The sequence below is a fragment of the Microtus pennsylvanicus genome, chromosome 1, assembly GCF_037038515.1.
Source record: "Microtus pennsylvanicus isolate mMicPen1 chromosome 1, mMicPen1.hap1, whole genome shotgun sequence".
Lineage (NCBI taxonomy): Eukaryota > Metazoa > Chordata > Mammalia > Rodentia > Cricetidae > Microtus > Microtus pennsylvanicus.
In genome coordinates, this window is record NC_134579.1 from 212,175,179 (window position 1) to 212,194,295 (window position 19,117).

Genomic DNA, 19,117 nt, shown 5'->3' on the forward strand with positions numbered 1-19,117 from the left:
GGCATGCAGGAGAGAGACTCGCAGCCAGGCCATGGTGCACAGTGCTTTGAGTTCTGATGGAGGAAGGTCATTGGTTAAATAAAAAGAAACTGCTTGGCCCTCATTGGTTAGAAGATAGGTGGGAGGAGTAAACAGAACAGAACACTGGGAGGAAAAGGAAGTGAGCTCAGACTCCACAGCTCTCCTCTCGGGAGCAGACGCCTCAGGGAGATGCCATGCTCCCAGCTCCCAGGCAGACGCACGCGATGAAGCTCCCACCCAGGATGGACATAGGCTAGAATCTTCCCAGTAAGCACACCTAGGGGCGCTACACAGATGATTAGAAATGGGCTAAATTAATATGTGAGAATTAGCCTAGAAGAGGCTAGATAGAAATGGGCCAAGCAGTGATTAAATGAATACAGTTTGTGTGTTGTTATTTCGGACATAAGCTAGCCAGGCAGCCGGGGTGCTAGGGACGCTCTTATTACTACAGAGTTCAGGGAAGAGCCCTGGGTCAGAGTAGCTTCCTGGAGACAGAGTTCTGGGAAGGAAGCCTACAGCTTGCACTGCTGGTTTTCTCCGAGATTTCATCTGCTAAGGGCGTAAGTACAGACCGTTAGGGATCCTAGGCAGACACTCTGACAGTTCCCTGGGCCCCCAGGCCTGACTTCCTGGACCATGCTGTAGTGTGAGTGGCTCAGATTTGAACTGGTGAAGACCCTGGGAAGTGGCTCTGCTCCTCTTCCTGAAGCATCCCAGAAGTCTCTGCTTCATCAGACGCTGTATTCAGCTGCCTGCTGCACACTCCAGGAGAGTGTCTATCAAGTTCCTTGATTGGGTGCTTCCAGCAGGAGACGATGATGTGGTATTCCAAGAGGCAGCGGTATGGTGTTCTTTGTACCCACATGGTTCCCACAAGGAGGCACAAGCCCTTCTGAGCCACACGGAACCTCTGAGCTATCTCAAAGCCCAGCCAAAAGACACCAGCGAGCCCTCTCCTCCAGTGCCACAAGAAATGTAGCGAGAGCCGAGGAAGCAGAAGGAAGAATCCAGGCTGGGTGTGCTCCATGAAGAGCAGCTGTGGAAAAGGAGACTTGGTGGTGTGAAACCACAGAAGAATCTGGGATCACTCCAGTCCCTCGTTCTTGAGCTGTCCCTTTGGCCCTGGATGGTTTCATTCTGCCTGCTGTTCAGCTCTGCCTTGATGATACAGACCAAAGTCTACCCGGTCATCCAGCTCAAGAGGAAGACACTCTTTGCAGATCCAATACTGTGGGGGAGTTCTGTTCACATGGAACACTTCCTGTGAATGCTCAGAGGACCCTCGCTCATATCAGACACTAAAACGTAATTTGGCATCGTCCTGTCCTTCATGGCTGCCCTGTTGGCTTTTCTTCTCTTCAGTACTACTCCTCTGCTCACCTGAAGATGATATGAACTTGTTCTTTTGCTGCCTAAACTTGAACAAGTTTGGACCTAAGGTGTATGTGACCTCTAAGCCCAGTGTGTAATCACACAGGGTAGGCCCTTCCCAGCTTCTTCTACAATATGTTAGCTCTTGAGTTGTCGTCTCGTGGACAGATTGGGCTTTTCATGGTGGGTTTGTGTGAGGAGAAGGGCCTCATACAACCAGGGCAGAGTGGGGTGAAGGGTGAAGGGAATTCTCCGGGGTATGCTGTGCTCCGGGAAGCCCATCTTTGTGACGTCTTCTGCACTGTTCACCACAGAGATGCCACCATCCGCGGGGCATTGCAGGAAGTGGACACACACTGAGGAACCATAGAGACTGGCTTGAAGTCACATTGGCAATGCATCTCACCCCTAGACAATCACCAAACACACTTTATTGGTGGTCTTCTGTATTTGGGAAATCCCTGGGAAATGTAGCGAGGCCAAAGCGATAGTCAAAGTAAGCCCCACACAGAAGGAGATGGGATAAGCCCTGCGGGTGGAGCAGCCTCAGGACCACAGAAGGGAGAGATGATGAGATCAGGCCCTAGGCAGGAGTGGTAACTGATAGAAGACAAGCAAGTCTGGAGACCTTTAGGAAGATGCAGACTGGAGACCCTTGGGAAGTGAAATGTGGTACTCTGTTCTCATACGTCAGAGGCTGAGAAATGAGCCAGCCAAGGACTGCATTGATGGGGAGTATATGGGATGCTCTGGGGTCATTGGGTGGTGATGCTGCTGTCAGTTCGGAGGTTGTATTTCCTCCCAGTATTCAATAACCAAGGCATAGAGAGAAGCGTACATTTAGTGTTGGATGCTTTCTGCTCTATCTCTGTGACAGCTGCTTAGGGCCCGCTCCTTCCTCAGCAGAAATTAGTAAGAGACTGGGTCTCAAAGTTGGGTAGAACCGGTTGGAAGACCCAACTCCACTGTGACTTTGGCAGTTGCCTTACCTCTCTGAGTCTGACTTTCCTGTGAAATAAAGATCGTGATAAGGCACAGTGGGCACGAAGACTGGCATGTGAAATGTTTAGCATAGTTGGGGCAGGGCAGGGGAAGCTCTTAGGGCAGAGAGGGTCCTGGGGAATGAGGGCACTGTCCCATGTCCTGCTCTTTGGTCCACAGCCTCTGAGTCGGTGTATGTGGTCTCCCTGCAGTCCACCAACTCCCAGGGGCAGAGTCAGCCCGTCTATAGGGCTGCCCTCACGAAACGGAAGAATTCAGGTATGTTCCCAGGGATGCAATTGGTGAAGGCATGGTCTGGGGTGTTCCACATGTGCTGGCTGTGATAGGGTGATGGGTGTTCCCCATGGTGCTAGCTGTGTTGGGGTGATGGGGTTGGTGACTTTCAAGGGAACTGAAGGAAACTATAGGGCAGAGTGTCAGAGGAACGAACACATTTCTTCCATGCGTAGAGACAGGAGAATTCTTTGGATGAAGCCTGTTTCACTGCGGATTGCAGATAGCTTAGCAGTACAGTTGCTTTGCAGTGCTAGAGGGAGTGAGGCATCGTGCCATGGAAAGACACAACCTTGTCCATCTGTAATTGTCCCTAGCGAGACACTGAACCCAGCAGGAGAAAGCACAGGTGTGCTGGAGCAGCATGGAGGCGCACACACCACCGTAGCTCACTTTATGTAGATGCAATGGTATTGAGAGTAGTATGAAAATACATAATTGTGGGTTCACTAATATCTCAGTCATTGTGCACTTATTGAAGTATATTTTTCTCACTCCCATTGGTGGGTATTTGTTATATCACTCATAATATTAGCCAATCACACACCTTTTCTGGCCATGAACCTCAGTTAAGGTGCTCTAGCTCCTTTCTGCTGCTGCGATAAACACCATGACCGGAAGCAGCTTAGGAGAGGAAAGGGTTAATGTCCTATTACCCTTTCGGGTGACAGTCATCCCTTGAGGGAAGTCAAGGCAAACACCTAAGCCAGGACTGAAGCAGGACCCACCTGCTGGCTCAAGCTCAGCTAGGTTTCTTCTACAGCCCAGGCCCACTTCCCTGGGATGGGTCCTAGTTGGTCTTCCCACACCAGTCATCAATCAAGATAATCTCTTATAGACATGGTCCCAGGCCAATCTCATCAGGGCAGTTCTTCAGCCTAGGCTCTCTCTTCCTGACTCTAGCTGGTCTCAGGTTGCCAAAAGCTAAACAGGATAGGAGGAAACCCCAGCAGGGTCCCAGTGTGAAATGGAACTTGCTCTGGTTTTCCACGCTGCATAGGGATGTCCCACCTAGATCCTGGTTCATTTGTATCATTCAAAGATTACTACATAGAGCTTGGGCGGCTTTTCTAACAGTCTGTTCCAACTTTCCTCACTTAGGTCAAATATGTATTCTTTTGAAATCAAATGACCCATATACAGAAAACCAAAACATAAGAGAGTTAGAAAGCAAAGCTGAGGACACCTTGTGGGTCTTAGTTACAGACTGGAGTAAGATGGTGAACTTTGTGACTACATTTTTGATGACAAAAATAAATGGCAGCAAGAAATTGACAAACTTACCTCTTTCTTATATCTGAATATAACATTTAATCTGCCTTGCAACCACGTACTCCAAAGTGTGAAGAACATTGATTCCCATGAAATTCATAACCGTTGTTTAAAGCAGAATCTTTACTTCACATCCCGATCTCTAAAGACTAGCACTGTGAACTCCCACCCCCACATAGCCTCATGAAGGTTTTAGTATTCTAAGAAATTTGCAGCATGTAACGAGCAAATGCAGAGTTTCTTGCAGCGTTTTCTAAGAAGGGGTGGCAGCTCCTTTGCACTCCTCTGATGCTGCTTGGCTCAGTTAGCTTTTACAGTGAACTCCTTACTTCCTAGAGAATGGCTAAGAAAAGTGGAGATCTCCCTCATCTTAGCTGGTGTTTCTATTGTTGTGGAGAGACACCTTGACCACGGAGACTTGTATGAAGGAAAACATTCAGCTGGGGTGGTGGATGAGAGTTCAGAGGTTCAACCCACTATCATCATGGTGTGACGTGGTTTCTGGAGAAGCACTGAGAGGCCTACATCTTGCAGGCAACAGGAAGCAGACTCAGTGTCACACCGAGTGAAGCTTGAGCAAAAGAGACCTCAAAGCCCTCCCCACAGTGACACACTTCCTCCACTGAGGTCACACTTACTTCAACAGAGTTACACCTCCTAATAGTGCCACTTCCTTCGGGGGCAAAGTTTCTTTCGACCTCTCTCCCGCAATACAGACAGAGTGATCTCTTATCTTTCTGCTTATCTCGTTTGACCTGAATTAAGAACAAGCAACTAAAAGTTAGGCATGGCTTGGCCTGAGGAAGTCAGTAGAGAACCTATGGTAAGAGGAGCCGATTTGTGTGCCCACTGTCATTCCAGAGGACAGTGAGCTGGATGTACCTGAAGATATCAGTGTCCGGGTCATGTCATCTCAGTCCGTACTGGTAGCCTGGGTGGACCCTCTTGTGGAGAAACAGAAGAGAGTTGTCGCATCAAGGTACATACGCTTATTTCTTATCTTTATGTATGAGGAACACAGCTTCTCTGGACTTCATTCAGTAATTTTCTGTTTTAGCTTTGTAAAGATTTATTTATTTTACTTCTTGTGCATCAGTGTTTTGCTGGCATGTATGCATGTGGACTCGTGTACCATGTGCACGATTGGTGTCTACAGAGGTAGAAGAGGGCATCGGATATCCTGCAACTGGAGTTATAGATGGTTGTGAGCCGCCATGCAGGTGCTGGGAACCAAACCTGGATCCTGTGGAAGAGCCCAGTGCTTTTAACCACAGACCCATCTCTCCATCCTGATTCCATTTTCTTGCCTGTGTGGGTGCCAACCCCTCTTTTGCTACTGAATGTTCCAGGACTCTGTGGCAAGCTGTTTCCTGCAAATCAAATAGGACCTGGGAGTGTAATTCATGGAACAGGAATTCACATCTCTCGGGCTCCATTTTGTCTGTGTGGAAATTTTCTATGCTTGTTGTTCCCTGGCCTCAGTTTCCCTCTGTGCTGTGTTCACGGTGAGAGGAGTCTTCTTGAAGAGTCAAGGCAGGATGGATTTTTATGTAGAGTGGTAGATGCTTGTTGAATGGTGCACACGTGGCTTCTCTGTAGACATTCGCTGATCTCTGAAGTATGTCATGTCCTGCTTGCTGTGTGTAACAAAGAGCACCTTTTCTTAGCTCATGATGTTGTGCTGGTCTGTCTTTTATACCCATCTGTAGTAGCCACAGACAAAACAACTTTATCAAGTTAGAATCATCTTTATATGAGTTTCATGGTTTTCCAAACTGCAGAGAAATTCCGTGAATATGAGTAAAAAAAAATTTCTATGTTCTAAGACTTGATAGTTTGTACAACCAAGATAAAGCCAAAGGTTTGTAGCCTGATTACTATGTACTGAGTTTTGAACCTGTCTACAGCAGGAAAGTGGGACATACTTTGAAATATAAGAAATACAATGCTCAGATTATGAATGTGTATACACTATGATCCCTAGTAGGTACAGGATAGGCTTGACTGTCTGCTGGCAGAATGACCCCTGTTGAGGTGCTCAGAGCAGTCACTGTGCTTCTCTGTCAGTATACTCTCCCCCAACAGGAAGCATTCATAATTACCCCTGGGCTTTGGTTTCCAACCAGGGGAAACTAGAACTCTCCTCAGAAGGAATGCTTTATCCATTGCTGTGCTGTGTCTTCAGCTGATGCCTTCTCCTGCCATCTACACATAACTGATAACACTTGTATGCACACACATGTACCTGTGCATGCAGAAGCCAGAGGTCAACCTCAGTTGCTGTTCCTCAGGTATCTTCTGTCTTTTTTATTTATGATCTTGATAGAGACTCTCTCACTGGCCTGAAGTTTGCCAAGTAGGCTAGGCTGGCTGGCCAGCAAGTTCTGGGGTGACCCTGTCTGGTATTATAAGCATGTACCCCCATGCATGTTTTTTTCCTGCATGGTTTTTGTGAATCAGACTCTGGTCCTTACACTTGCCTTGCAAACACTTTACCAACTGAACTCTCTTGATCCCTGAACAGAACATTTTTAATGCCTCAAAGGCTTTCTAATGAGAAGTCATGAAGGAAAGCTTGATTAAAAGACATCCAGGCTTTAGAGTTTGCTGCCCTGAGAGTGTTGTAGATGTATGCTGTCTGGGCTTCTGAGAATCAGTACATTGGGTGTTTCTCTCTCTGCAGATCATACTGGGCCTCTCCAAGCCACTCTGTCCTGCTCCATTTCACAGCAGTCAGTCTATTCAAGGCCACTTGTTCCCTGTTCTGAGCCTGTAGAACATGCCCAAATGAGCATGAAACGAGGGTTTTTATGTGCGCATTCATGTGTGTGTGTTCTTGGGACTGTCACATTCTTCAATCCATGTGCACACACACCACTGCCTGCCTCCCTTTACCCCTTCCTTTTGTCTTCTCTGTTTGGTCTTTGGAACACTGGGACATTTTCAGTCTTGGACAGCAATACACTCTATATTTCTTGGCCTGTTTTACACTTCTTTCCAGGGACCCTGTCTGCAGATTCTGAGAGCCAATGATACAGTCAAAGCTTAGATTTTTCTCCTCACATCTCCCCCCTCACCTTCCAAAAGTCACCAGGGAGAAACAAGCAGCAAGGAATCTGGAATTCAGCTTCAAAGACTCTGGCCCCCACGAGGATTGTTGATTGTGTTTTCTCATAGACAGTACACTGTGCGCTACCGTGAGAAGGGGGAGTCGGCCAGGTGGGATTACAAGCAAGTGTCTAACAGGCGTGTACTGGTGGACAACCTGATCCCAGACACGGTGTATGAATTCGCAGTCCGGATTTCACAAGGTGAACGAGACGGCAAGTGGAGCGCCTCCATCTTCCAGAGAACGCCGGAATCCGGTTTGTGTCTAAAATGGCCTTGGGCTTCCTACTGGGGACCACTGGTAACTGAGAATTCAGGGTGACACAGGGTAGCGCCGGCCATGTTTAAAGTCTCACTAACTAAAATCTTACTAGTAGAGTTTGTATTAGAGTTAGAGTTTGGGTTCAGACTATTAAATTAAAAGGGAAAGAGAAAAATGGAAGAGGTTAAGGAGCAGTTTGTGTTGGGCCTATGCTTTGTACTGTGGTAGCCCGTTTCTGCCAAAATGTTCTTCTGACGTGTCAAACCCACTGAGTTCCAGGGTGAAGCATACACAAGTTGCTGTTGTGGCCACGAGTGTCCCTGGGTGGCCTAGCTTTTGATATATGTTCTTCCTGAAGTTGGGGTTATATTTGAATTTAGGGAACTTCTTTTCTGTAGCCAATATTACTCAATAACAGCCAGAACTACATCTTTAAAAGTTGTAGGAGGCTGGATATGGTAGCATGACTTTTATCCCAGCACTTGGGACACAGAAGTGGTGGGTCTATGTGAATCCAAGGCTAGCCTGGTCTACTTATCGAGTTCCAGACCAGCTAGGGTAACATAGTGAGTCCCTGTCAGAAAGACAAAAGTTGCACCGAAAGGATGTTAGAGATTTTGCAGTTCTGATTCTGTGATATTGAGCCAGAAGAGAAAATTGGAATTTCTAAAAGCCTATTTCTAAACTCGCTGCATGAGTTGGAGGAAGTGGCATTAAGTCACTTTCCAGAAAGCTAGTATAGAGCCATCGCTCGTGTGTCATTGACGTGAACACAGTATCCACTTGGAAGGTCCACGAGAGCCCTGTGACATCTTTGTTTTCTGCCATCCTCTAGCTCCCACCACTGCCCCGGAGAACCTGAATGTCTGGCCAGTCAGTGGCAAGCCCACGGTTGTCACCGTGTCCTGGGATGCACTGCCAGAGACCGAAGGGAAAGTGAAAGGTAGCTGTCTCCTCTTTACCCCGTAGTGTTCTTCCTGAGCAATGCTACTCTGGTGACTGACAGAAACTAGACAGACACCATGTACAGTGAGATACTAACCCGGGGGACAAACCCGGGGGACACAGAGGCTTCCTGAGCTGTACGTGATCCCCTGCCAGCTATTCTTGTGATCTTCCTGCAGGCGGGATCTTTAGGCTAGTCACCCTGGAGACATTTTTAACTGTACTATGTGCTGTCATAGCCTTTATACCCTGTGCTAAATCTAGAGCTTTCCCTTGTGCCTGCAAGATCCTGAAAGGAGAAGCTGGCAGGGGTGGGCCGGGACTATAAAGATCTTTAATGACACAGTAAATACTTTTAATGGGGCTGAAAACCTTAAGTTATAACTTCCAGAAAGTGGATTTGTTCCCTAAATTTCAGCCTGCATTGATTTATTTGGGTCAAGGAAAGGATGAGAAAAATAGAGAAAAAGATTATCAGAGCCTTAAAAGGACAAAAGGAGAAAGAGATGTGTACAGCTGGTGAAACTGCAAAGTAGTCTGTTGGGACTGCTAAGAAAACAATGGAAAAGGTTCAGTAATCTGGAGACGTTTTAAAGACTCACACTGGATTTTGCCTGGCTTTGCTGACAAGTGCACCTCACAGTAGGAAGGATGGAATCTCTATTAGAGAAAGGAATCTTTCTCTTGTTACAAGGTGCCTTAGTTAGGGTTTCTGTCTCTGTGAGGAGACACCATGACCACAGGAACTTGTATAAAGGAAAACATTTAATTGGGGTGACATTCAATTCATTATCATAGTGGTGGGACACGGTGGTGTGCGGGCAGGCATGGTGCTGGAGGGGGACCCGAGAGCTCTACATCTTGCACAGGCAACAGGAAGTGAACTGAGACACTGAATGGTATCTTGAGCATAGAAGACCTCAAAGCCCACCCACAGTGACACATTTCCTCCAACAAGGACACACCTCCTAATAGTGCCACTCCCTATGAGATTATGGGGGCCAATGACATTCAAAATACCACATTAGGTTTGGTTTGCAAATTTAAATCTGATACCAACAAAAGCTCTGAGGAGTTTGTTCAGGCTTAGAGAAACACAGAAAACCATGACCAGTCTCCTTTGAGAATTTCCCGAAGGAAACTATTAAATGGCTCATTTTTTTTTCATTCAACCATAAGATGAAGTGGCTCACATGTCATGTGACTTTATTAGAACGGTGTGTCTCCAGGAAGATGATTGGCATGACTGTCCTATACTTCTTTTCTTTTCACTTTTTAGAAAGAATGGATTTTTTTCTTCAAAAGAAGTTTGTCTCCATGTGCCACAGGAACAAATGACAACATTTTGGCTAATTAGATTTTCAGTTTTTGACAACAGTAGTTACTGTTCATCTAGTGAATTTATTTTCATAATACAGACTCATTCTTTTTCTGTCTCACATCTTAGTGTATATCATAACCAATGCCAAAGGAAACCACAGGTCGACAGTCAAATGTTGCCAGAAATGAGAGTTACTGAGTTCTTACAGATGGAAGAGATTTATGTATCTTAACCCTGTTTAGTTTCCATATGGGTATAATTGTGAGATTAAAATTCATGATAAATTGGGGATATTTTCTGTGTCTGGGAAACATAAAACGTAGTAAGAGAGTACACATTTTGATAAGGCTAGGAGTTTTTCTAGATGTACCTAATCCATTAAGGAATCTAATTGTAAGGTTTTGTAGGACGGAAGCTCACCCACTTCTTACTTTTTGTGATTATAAATGACAAGTTCTATAAGAAAAGAGTGCTGTGTTCCCCAGACAGATGGTGCAAAGACTTTTCTAGGTGAAAATATTATATATTCTGTGCACTGTGAGAAGCTGAGGCCTTAGAGGAAGGGGAAAGATTCCCTACACTCATGTAATTGCGTGGTTTTTCTGGGATTCAAAGGATTTTTTTCTGAGGTCATGCTCTTATTAGCTTGGTAAGTTATTGGAATCTTAAATTTGTTGAGAGAATAGGCAAGGGCAATTCTTTGTTGAACGTTAAAATGACACTATGAACTATGCATTTGTCTTTATTGTTGCATATATATGTACATGTTTCTAAATATATAGATACAACCTGCCCAACCCAGCTAATGTTATTTGTATACACATAATTTCAGGGCTGACGCTTGAGAGGGGTAGGAGGGGGAAGAGGCAAAATGGTGTAATTACATTTTAATTTCAAAAAATATAATAAAGAAGCTTAAAATATAAATAAATATTAACAAAATTCAGATGTAATAAAAGAAACAGTTCCTCATACTGAACTGTTTGTGGTTGCTAAACTGCAAGAGCATTCTGTGCTTATAGACAAGCCAATAAAAATAGGAACGTTAGGAACCACACCGCTCTATCAGTGACTTTCCTTCGCAGTTTCAAATACTATGAAGTATTCTCAGCAGCACAGAGTGAATAAGAACTTTTATAATTCTTACAAGAATGAAATTTTACGCCAGATATGGAATTTTTTTTCTGAGTTAATATACTAAGAGTCACTCCACTTGGTAAATGAAAGCTGATGTGAGGAGTTATTCAGAACCAGTTTCTGGAAGTCGGTGCTTTTGGGGTCCCTTGGTTTCTTATGCTAGGGTATGCTGATGCCACTATAGAAAGTTTGTAAGTAAATGGAACCCCCAAACTAGTATATATGTGTATGTATATATACATATATATGTATATATATAAATATTTGATCAGTTGTATATAGACAACTGCCCCTACCTCGTGTGCTTCATTTGCTTAAGCTAGCAAGTTGCCCGCCTGTGACTTCCAAGGACACTAACGAGTGTGAGCTTGCCTTGCACCCTGTTCTTCCACTGCAGCTGCCGACCAGGTGGTCATCGCCAGGGTGTTAGCTTCAGCCATGTGTGTTCTAACTCATTCTGCCCCCGCGGTCTGTCTGCTGGATGCAGGACTGTTTTCATTTTCTTCCTTCCAACCGTCTGCCAAATCATTTCAGAATACATTCTTTCATATGCCCCGGCTCTCAAACCATTTGGAGCAAAGTCCCTCACCTTCTCTGGACACACCACTTCTGCCCTGGTGGACGGTCTGCAGCCTGGGGAACGCTATCTGTTCAAAATCCGGGCCACAAACAGGAGAGGCCCGGGGCCACACTCCAAAGCCTTCATTGTCACTATACCAACAAGTAAGCATTGTGTGTTTGTGCTTTTCCTCTCTCCTCATTCCTGTTGTTTGTTTTGTGTTACTTTGAATCATGCTTTTGGGTTTAGATGTGCTCAGTTGATTTTTCAGGGGTGAGTTTGCACAGCTGTCTCTAAAGTGCTTTGTAGTCCCCTTTGAAGTCAATCTTTCCAAAGACTAAAATGTTACTACTGATATTAATTTATTGACAGTATTATCAATATATTGATTATATGATTACCTTAGTATTAGTGTTTTACTCGGGGCTTATATTGGGAGGGAAAGAACATGTTTGTAAGCTTAATTTGGCCTTTTAATTGTAAGCCTTATGCTGCATGCTTTAAATGGCTCATTTTGTCCTCTAGTATTTTGGGGTGCAACATTTCTCAGAAGACTTCCAATTGCCTGGTTTATCTGATCAGTAATAAAACTAACAAGTTCTCAAAGATCCAGAGATGGGGTGGTCTGTTGGTGGACCAGGCTCCCTTCATTGCTTCTTTTCGGCATTTATTCTGGAAACACACAGCTGTCTCCTCTGTGTGTTGCGAAACCCCATGGTTTCATGCTGGAAGACACTGAAAAAGCTGTCTGTTCCCTCTAGGTCCCCCTGTTGCTGTAGGAACTCCTTCCCAATACAACCTCCCTTCCCTCAGCCTGTTCTTCTCTCAAGACAGAATGAACCACAGGATATGTTTAAGATACTGTTTTGTCGACTCTGGGCTCTAGTTTAAGCCTAATTTTGGAGATACAAATGCATCCAATATGAAAGACACACTAGGTCAGAGAGAAAGCAAGTGAAAGTGTGTTGAGGGGAGACGGAATCCTGGTGGGGCTTCAGAGTGTCCAAGCTTGGAGCTCACTCAAGCCACTTACAAGTTCCATCTGCCGTTACTCTGAAACCGAGTATAGGTTGCTTGACATTAAGAACAGCCATGCTACATTGGCATCATACTGGTACTTAGCTTAAGAAAGCCCTACTTAAGACCTTGTACTTAAGAAACCAGTGACTCATAGTCATGTCTCAGTGTTTGGGGGTTGGTTCCAAGACCCCCAATCATGCCAACTCTGCAGAAGTTCACGTCCTTTTCTCTGAAACAGAAGTGTTGCATAGAACCCACACACACATTTCCCTGTATGCTCCAAATCACTTGTAGCCTACTTACACAATAATGTAGTGAGAACACTCTGTGGACACTATATTACTTAGGGGGAAATGAGTCTACACACAGTCAGTACAGACACATTTTTTTCCTTAAATGTTTGAGGCAAGATTGGTGGAATCTGAGTCTGCAGGATCCATTGATGCAGGATACAGGGCTGACTGTCCATCTAAACCCTCATTCTAGAATTTCTTCAGATGATACAGCGAGGCGTGCCCTGATTCAATCCACACATAGGATCTAGTTTATACAAAGTAAACTAGAGCAAGAACAAAAAGAATGTTATAGTTGGGGATGTGCATGTGTCGTGGTCTAAGGAATTAGAAGGAATCAGTTACAATGAGACACGTGGAACTCCTCCACACTGGATGGCAGATGCTCCTAAAGCTCCCCTAACACCCACCATTTAAAAATCTGTTCCAGCCAGTTCCCCAGAGGCCAGTGCACACCAGGATGGAAGGAACATCCGGAAACCTGAGAAACCTCAGCCTTCTCCCTTTACTCCTAAAACCGCAGCTTCTTCAGAACACACTCCCCCAGCCAAAAATGCCATGGATGATCTCCTTGACTTAAAGAACAAAATCCTGGCTAACGGTGTTCCACCTCGGAAAACCCAACTTCACTCTAAAATGGGGGAGCTGGATCCCCAGACCACGGACATCAATGGTGAGGAGGAGCTGGATTCCCTTGAAGATCCTCGTCCATCACGGGCGGAAACCCTAGACCGGAGGCGGCCCCTGAGGGTACCAAGTAGATCTGGTCATTGGGTTCCAGCTCCTGGCAGGACTCCAGCAAGGACTGGCTTACCAGTGCTGCCCCGCAAGGAGGGGATGGATAGGCGTGGCACCTCCCTGGTCCCCCACCCTCATCCAAGGGTTGAATCTTCAGTGACTTCAGTCTCTTCTACCTATACCCAGCGAAGCTCTACAGACAATGATTCCATGAACCAAAATGAGGACGATCAAGAAGTTTCCCCTGATCCTAAAGCTGCTTCTTACCAGACAACTAAGAATCCAGTTGGGTCCAAGCCCACCGCAACCCCTCGCCACCATGTGGCTTCTGACACGCTCAGGGACAAAAGCAGGCTGCTCCCAGGGGCGAAGGCAGAGCCGTCTGCATCGAGGCGTTCTCAGTCTTCTGCCAGTGAGGAGGATTCCAGTGTCACGGCCCAACCCCTGGGTCATGGCCCCCTGCACAGAGGCTCCTCTCGACCACACTCCAGATCCCAGCTTTCTAGGGGCTGGAAGGACCGCCAGGATGCACCTTCCCACACTGCTGTGTCACCTTCTGGCTCTTCTCGCCCCTTTTCCCTGACAGAAGGCTCAGAGGAAGAGGACACTTCTGATGGTGGAGGAGATGTTGACGGAGATGCAGGGGACACCAGAAGGCAGGCTGAGGTCACTGCTCAGACCCAGCAAACCCGGCCTGCCTTGGGACACTTCAGTTTGACACGGAATAAGCCCTTCTCTGCCCACAGCAGAAATCCGAACAGATTCCCCAGATTCCGGGGACTAAGACTGCAGCCCTCTGGGTCTACTCAGTCTACCTCAGCTCCGAAAGTCCTCACCAGGTCTCCTTCACAGCCAGCACCCCACACCAGGTCTAATGTCTATGGAGATGGTGAGGATGAAGAGCCACTTCCAGCCACTGTGGTCAACAATCGTACACCTTCCTCGTCCAGGCACCCAGCCTCTGGGGGATGGGACACCCTAAGAAGAGGCCCCCAGAGAGGAGCTAGCTTGTACAGGAAGGATCCCATCCCAGAAAACCCCAAAGCTGCTGGAGCAGATGCACATCCTGGGGGCAAATCCCCTCTGTCCTCCAAGGCACGGGACTTTGAACAGAGAACCAACGAGGATGCCCATCAGACATCCCCAGGGTCTACCAGTCGCCAGTTACCCCCTGCTCGGCTTCCAGCACCGAGGTCACAGCCCTTCCCTGGGTCCACTGTTCCCAGAAGAATGACACCTGGCCGCAGCTCAGAAGTTTCTAGTTCTCAGAGTAAGAGTGATGAGTCAGGGCGTGACCGGTCACACACAATGAACTCCCAAGGGGTGCTCCCCTCGGCTTCCCAGAGTCAGGATGAGGAGTCCCAGAGCAGCTATGAGGAAAACAGCACTGAAATTGAGACTCCAGATTCCCGGCCTCTCACTCACTCGGCTCGTGCCAAGGATGCCACTCCATCCACATTCAGACACCGGCAGGTGGGCTCCCAGATAGGGAACAGCGATAGCAGCCCTCAGCCCAGCCACACAGGAGCCTCTGTGAGACCCAGCCGGCCTGGCAGCCCCCACTCTCCGGCCCAGGTTCCTGGCAGGGCTGGATTCCAGGCCACACCAGTGAAGAAGATCTCCCCTTCCAAGGGTCCCCTGCCTCCTGAATCTCTGCAGTCAGTCTTTACTGAGGAGGAGGAGGAAGAGGAAGAGGAAAAGGAAGGACTTTTAAAAGGCAAGGAAGACTCTCTGTCCACCTCAAAGTGGCCTTCTTCCTCCTCCCAAAGGGGCAATAAATATGCGGACAGAAACTTTGACAAAGACATGGCTGCGGTTGGGCTGGTTCCCCAGGGAGGGAGCCTTGTGAAGGAGGAGAACGCCATCCCTGGAAGGCGACCACCAGGCAGCCCTTCAATAGCCACACACCCACCTCCACGGTACCAGCCTCGAAACCCTGCTACTGCGAGTCCCATGGCCAGCACCCACTCCTGGCCAAGGTATACCACCCATGCCCCTCCCAGCTACTCCTCCACAACGCCCATGCTTTCCTTGCGCCAGCGGATGCAGCGACGATTCCGGACCCCAGTCTCGCGCCACCCGCCGAGACCCGTGCTCGCACAAGGTAATTGGTTCTCACTTTTAGCCAACCAAACTTTTATATTTCTTTCTAAAAAGTGCTAAGTGGTTGTTTTAAAGCTTATTTTAATTTGTGTTACTAAGCATCCATGATAACCGAGCAGGTACCATTCCCACTTCTCTGTTCAGTTGTGTGTTGGGGCCGTGGTTGGTTGTACAGTGGCCACTGCTTTTAGATGGGTTTGACCCGCAGAGGTCAGAACTGCCGGCTTCAAGTCACATCAGAGATGTCTGAGCTGCAGCTGGGCTCCGGACACCGAGAATATTGTCACCCTCCAAACTGCCTCTTCATCTGGGACAATGTGTCATACCCAAATGTTATTTTCAGTTATTCACTTGACAGAAGATATTTAAGGAATCAACAGTAATAACACATGTATGTGTGTGTGTGTGTATATATATATATATGTATATATGTGTGTATGTATGCATATATGTGTTTGTGTGTGTGTTTTTGTGCATGTATGTGTGTATGCAAGTGTTTGTGTGTGCTTATGTGTGTGTGTGTGTGTACAGGCTTGTCTTCTGCTTGTTTCATCCTTATCTTTTGCATGTAAAACTTAACCAAATAAACCCTAGTACAATTTCAAATATCTTCTGTAGGAATTTCTTAGACATTTCTTCACCAAATGGTGTCTACAACCTGCAGAAAGCACTTGGTAACGTTGTCATAGAGTTGGGTCAGGCTAACACATGCCCGGAATTCTGTAACAGACAATGGAACATAGGCAGCTATGAACTAGGGTCCATGTGAACCCGCAGGGTAGGATCCCTGGCATTTGCCTTAAGTTTGCAGTCTGCTGAACCTTGTACTTCCCTCGTATGTAACTGGAGTTTTTTAGAGCATCTTCAGCAAGTGTGTGGGAATCTGGTGGCATTAGTTATTGACTCATTAATTCATTCACTTGAGACGGTGCCTCACCCTAGTCCCGACTGCCCTGGCACTTACTGTATGGCTCCAGTTCCCTTCAAACTTAAAGCGGTTCTCTTGTTTTAGCCCTTGAGTGCTGAGGTGCAGGCATCAACCACCGTGCCTGGCATCATGTTAATTTGCTTGATGCATTGTCCCATTTGGGGGTAGTTTTTTCTCCTAGGATTGTTGTAAGTGACATAGAGCTAGATGTAGAGTTTACCAGGGTCTTGTATGTAAAAGAACACACTACATGCTTGCTATATAAGGGGAGGCATGCACTAAGTCTGACCAGCAGTATTGTCAGAAGCCCTGACTCTTCTGAAGTCAGCCTGGGCCTCAGAGGCTACCAGTTGATAATAAAGGCCACCTGTCTCCTAGAGGAACTGGTCAGAAACAACTCATTTAACTTCTCAAGCTGCGCTGCAGAGCCCAGCACACCAGGACAACATCATAGGATGACTGGGACCTGGGACAGGGGGCAGCTGGAAATAGCTGTGCTGTTTGGTGGTGGCTAAAACTCTTGGAGATCATCCCCACTCTTCTCTGAGATTCCACTGCCTTCTCATTGGTAAAAACGAAGCTAGAACTACTAAGGTCTTAAACTTCACGAACAGAGGTACTTAGGAGGCTATTCTCAGTCCCCCAGCATGGTCAGGATGTCACTGCATTGTCCTGTAGAAATCACAGTGCAAACTTATCTAATACATAGATGCTACTGGTTGAGATTCTATTTTGTGTTTGTTGGAAACGAAGTGTTTGCACTTACAGGTTGATGAAGTCAGTGGTCTAGGAAGGTTGAATTTACTAGGAACTTCTTTCCCCTCTTCCCCGCTGTGTAGGTTATAATGGACGACCAAATGTAGAAGAGAACATACCTCCTGGTAGTGTTGGAAAACCGAACAGACAAAAGATTATCAATGGTCCTCAAGGAACAAAGTGGGTAAGGTAAACTTCTTTACACACTCAAGGTGTTCTTAAGTGCTGGGAAGAGAAAACCATGGATACTGTGTGCCAGTAAATCAGGCAGTCTGCCCCTCTATTCCCCCTCCTCTTCCCTCCCCTCTCCTCTCCTCCTCCTCTCTCATCCTCTCCCCCTCCTCTCCTCTTTCTTTTCCCCCTCCTCTCTCCTTCCCTTTTCCCCTCCCCTCTCTTCTCCTCCTCTTCCCTCCCCTCTCCTCTCCTCCTCTCTCCTCCTCTCCCCCTCCTCTCCTCCCCTCTTTTCCCCTCCCCTCTCTTCTCCTTCCTTCCCTTCCCTCTTCATCTCTTATTGATAAATTTTCAGTGTACTCCAGCTGGCCTCAAACTTGAGATCCTCCTGCTCCGCAGCCTCTCTGGCACTGGGACTGCATAGGTGCCACATCCTCTTCTCCTAGAATTTAACAGCTTAAGAAAGAAGAAAAGGATAGGTCTCATGTTTAGCAAAGGCGATAGCCACTCCACAGTAGAAACTTTCTCTTTTTTCTTTTCCATCCATGGTTTTAACTGCCTTAAATATAATGTCTAGAAAGTCTTTGGTGATCAGTGAGGCTTAGCCTTGGAAAGCCCCACTCTGGGGTTTTTCCATTTGACTTGATTGACAGGAAGATCAAAGAAATTCATGGTCCTACCGCAGCAGCTACCTGGAACCTAACAATGGCTTTTCCTACATTCCACCCTATATTTAACTTTTATTTTTAGTTTAGTGTATAATTAGATAGTGCATTTATTTTGTTAGTTGTCTCAAAATCTTTGTAAAGAAAATAGTAAACCCAAACCAAAAAACTAAACAAGTAGACAGTTTTATCAGCTAATCCCTTGCATCTGACCATTGTCTGACTGAAACTGAAAATATGTCATAGTGCTTTTCACTAAGATGATGAATATGCTAAACTCCTGCCCGGGGCTAAGACAAATGTTTAGGGGATTTTGGGGGTTGAGACAGTGGATAGAAAACAGTATTCAGGGCCTGAAAATATTCCTTGGAAGAATGAAAAATCTCACTGTAGAAATCACCAGCCAAGCTTTCTACTTACGATGAAAAGGTTGTAAAAATACATGTACTGAAGGTGTCTGAAAAATTTCACCACAGATGGTCTAAGGATGAGAGCCATGACAATCAAACAGAATTGCTTTATGAATGGTTCTGAATAGGAAAGGTCTTGACACTACCCTGGCCAAAAGCTGAATGGCAATCAGAGCTGATTTTGAAAGTAGGATCTATCACAAATGTCTCGTTTTTGCTGTCAGAACAGGACATTTTTTTGCATCATGGTTATGTAGAGATGGGTTTCAGGTGTTCCTCGGTGTGGGAGCACTGTGGCCTTGTCAGCTCCGTGTGTATCTGAAGGCTCACTAACAGACGGGGATGCTTGTGGGGGCAGGACCACACTGAGGGACTATCAGGAAAGAGCGGGAGATTCTCAGAAGGAAAACAATAAATTTCCAAGATTTACAATTTCTTAGAGTAAGAAGTTTCTGTATGCTATTTTTATAATAGTTCTATAAGTTAAAAATTTTTAATTAAATAATCAAAATTTTATTTTTAACATAACACAATGAAAGCATTTCATATTTTTAAGCAACTAGTAATATTTATTTATTCACTCATTAAATATAAGGAATACAAAAAAAAAGGAAACAAACATTCTTTACTCAAAACTATTTCTCAGAAGTGACCTGTTGGGGACATTTTGGTGGATACCTTTTCAGAACACATGTCTTTGACATTTTCAAGCCTATGTATAAAGTAAATTGTTTTTTTTTTTTTTTTACAAAATTATCA

General features: G+C 46.0%; 1 protein-coding gene across 3 annotated transcripts in view; it reads left to right on the forward strand.

Annotated features, from left to right (window-relative positions):
* The window catches only part of Fndc1 (fibronectin type III domain containing 1), an 88,552-nt gene that overhangs the window by 41,048 nt on the left and 28,387 nt on the right, over window positions 1–19,117 (forward strand). For 2 of the 3 annotated variants that reach the window (XM_075950661.1, XM_075950673.1), the window contains 7 exons: window positions 2,557–2,655; window positions 4,804–4,921; window positions 7,120–7,307; window positions 8,148–8,255; window positions 11,250–11,438; window positions 13,018–15,429; window positions 17,196–17,296. In XM_075950661.1, coding sequence (XP_075806776.1) covers window positions 2,557–2,655; window positions 4,804–4,921; window positions 7,120–7,307; window positions 8,148–8,255; window positions 11,250–11,438; window positions 13,018–15,429; window positions 17,196–17,296 — 3,215 coding nt within the window. The remainder of the gene's footprint in view (window positions 1–2,556; window positions 2,656–4,803; window positions 4,922–7,119; window positions 7,308–8,147; window positions 8,256–11,249; window positions 11,439–13,017; window positions 15,430–17,195; window positions 17,297–19,117) is intronic. The other variant, XM_075950665.1, reaches the window with a different exon arrangement.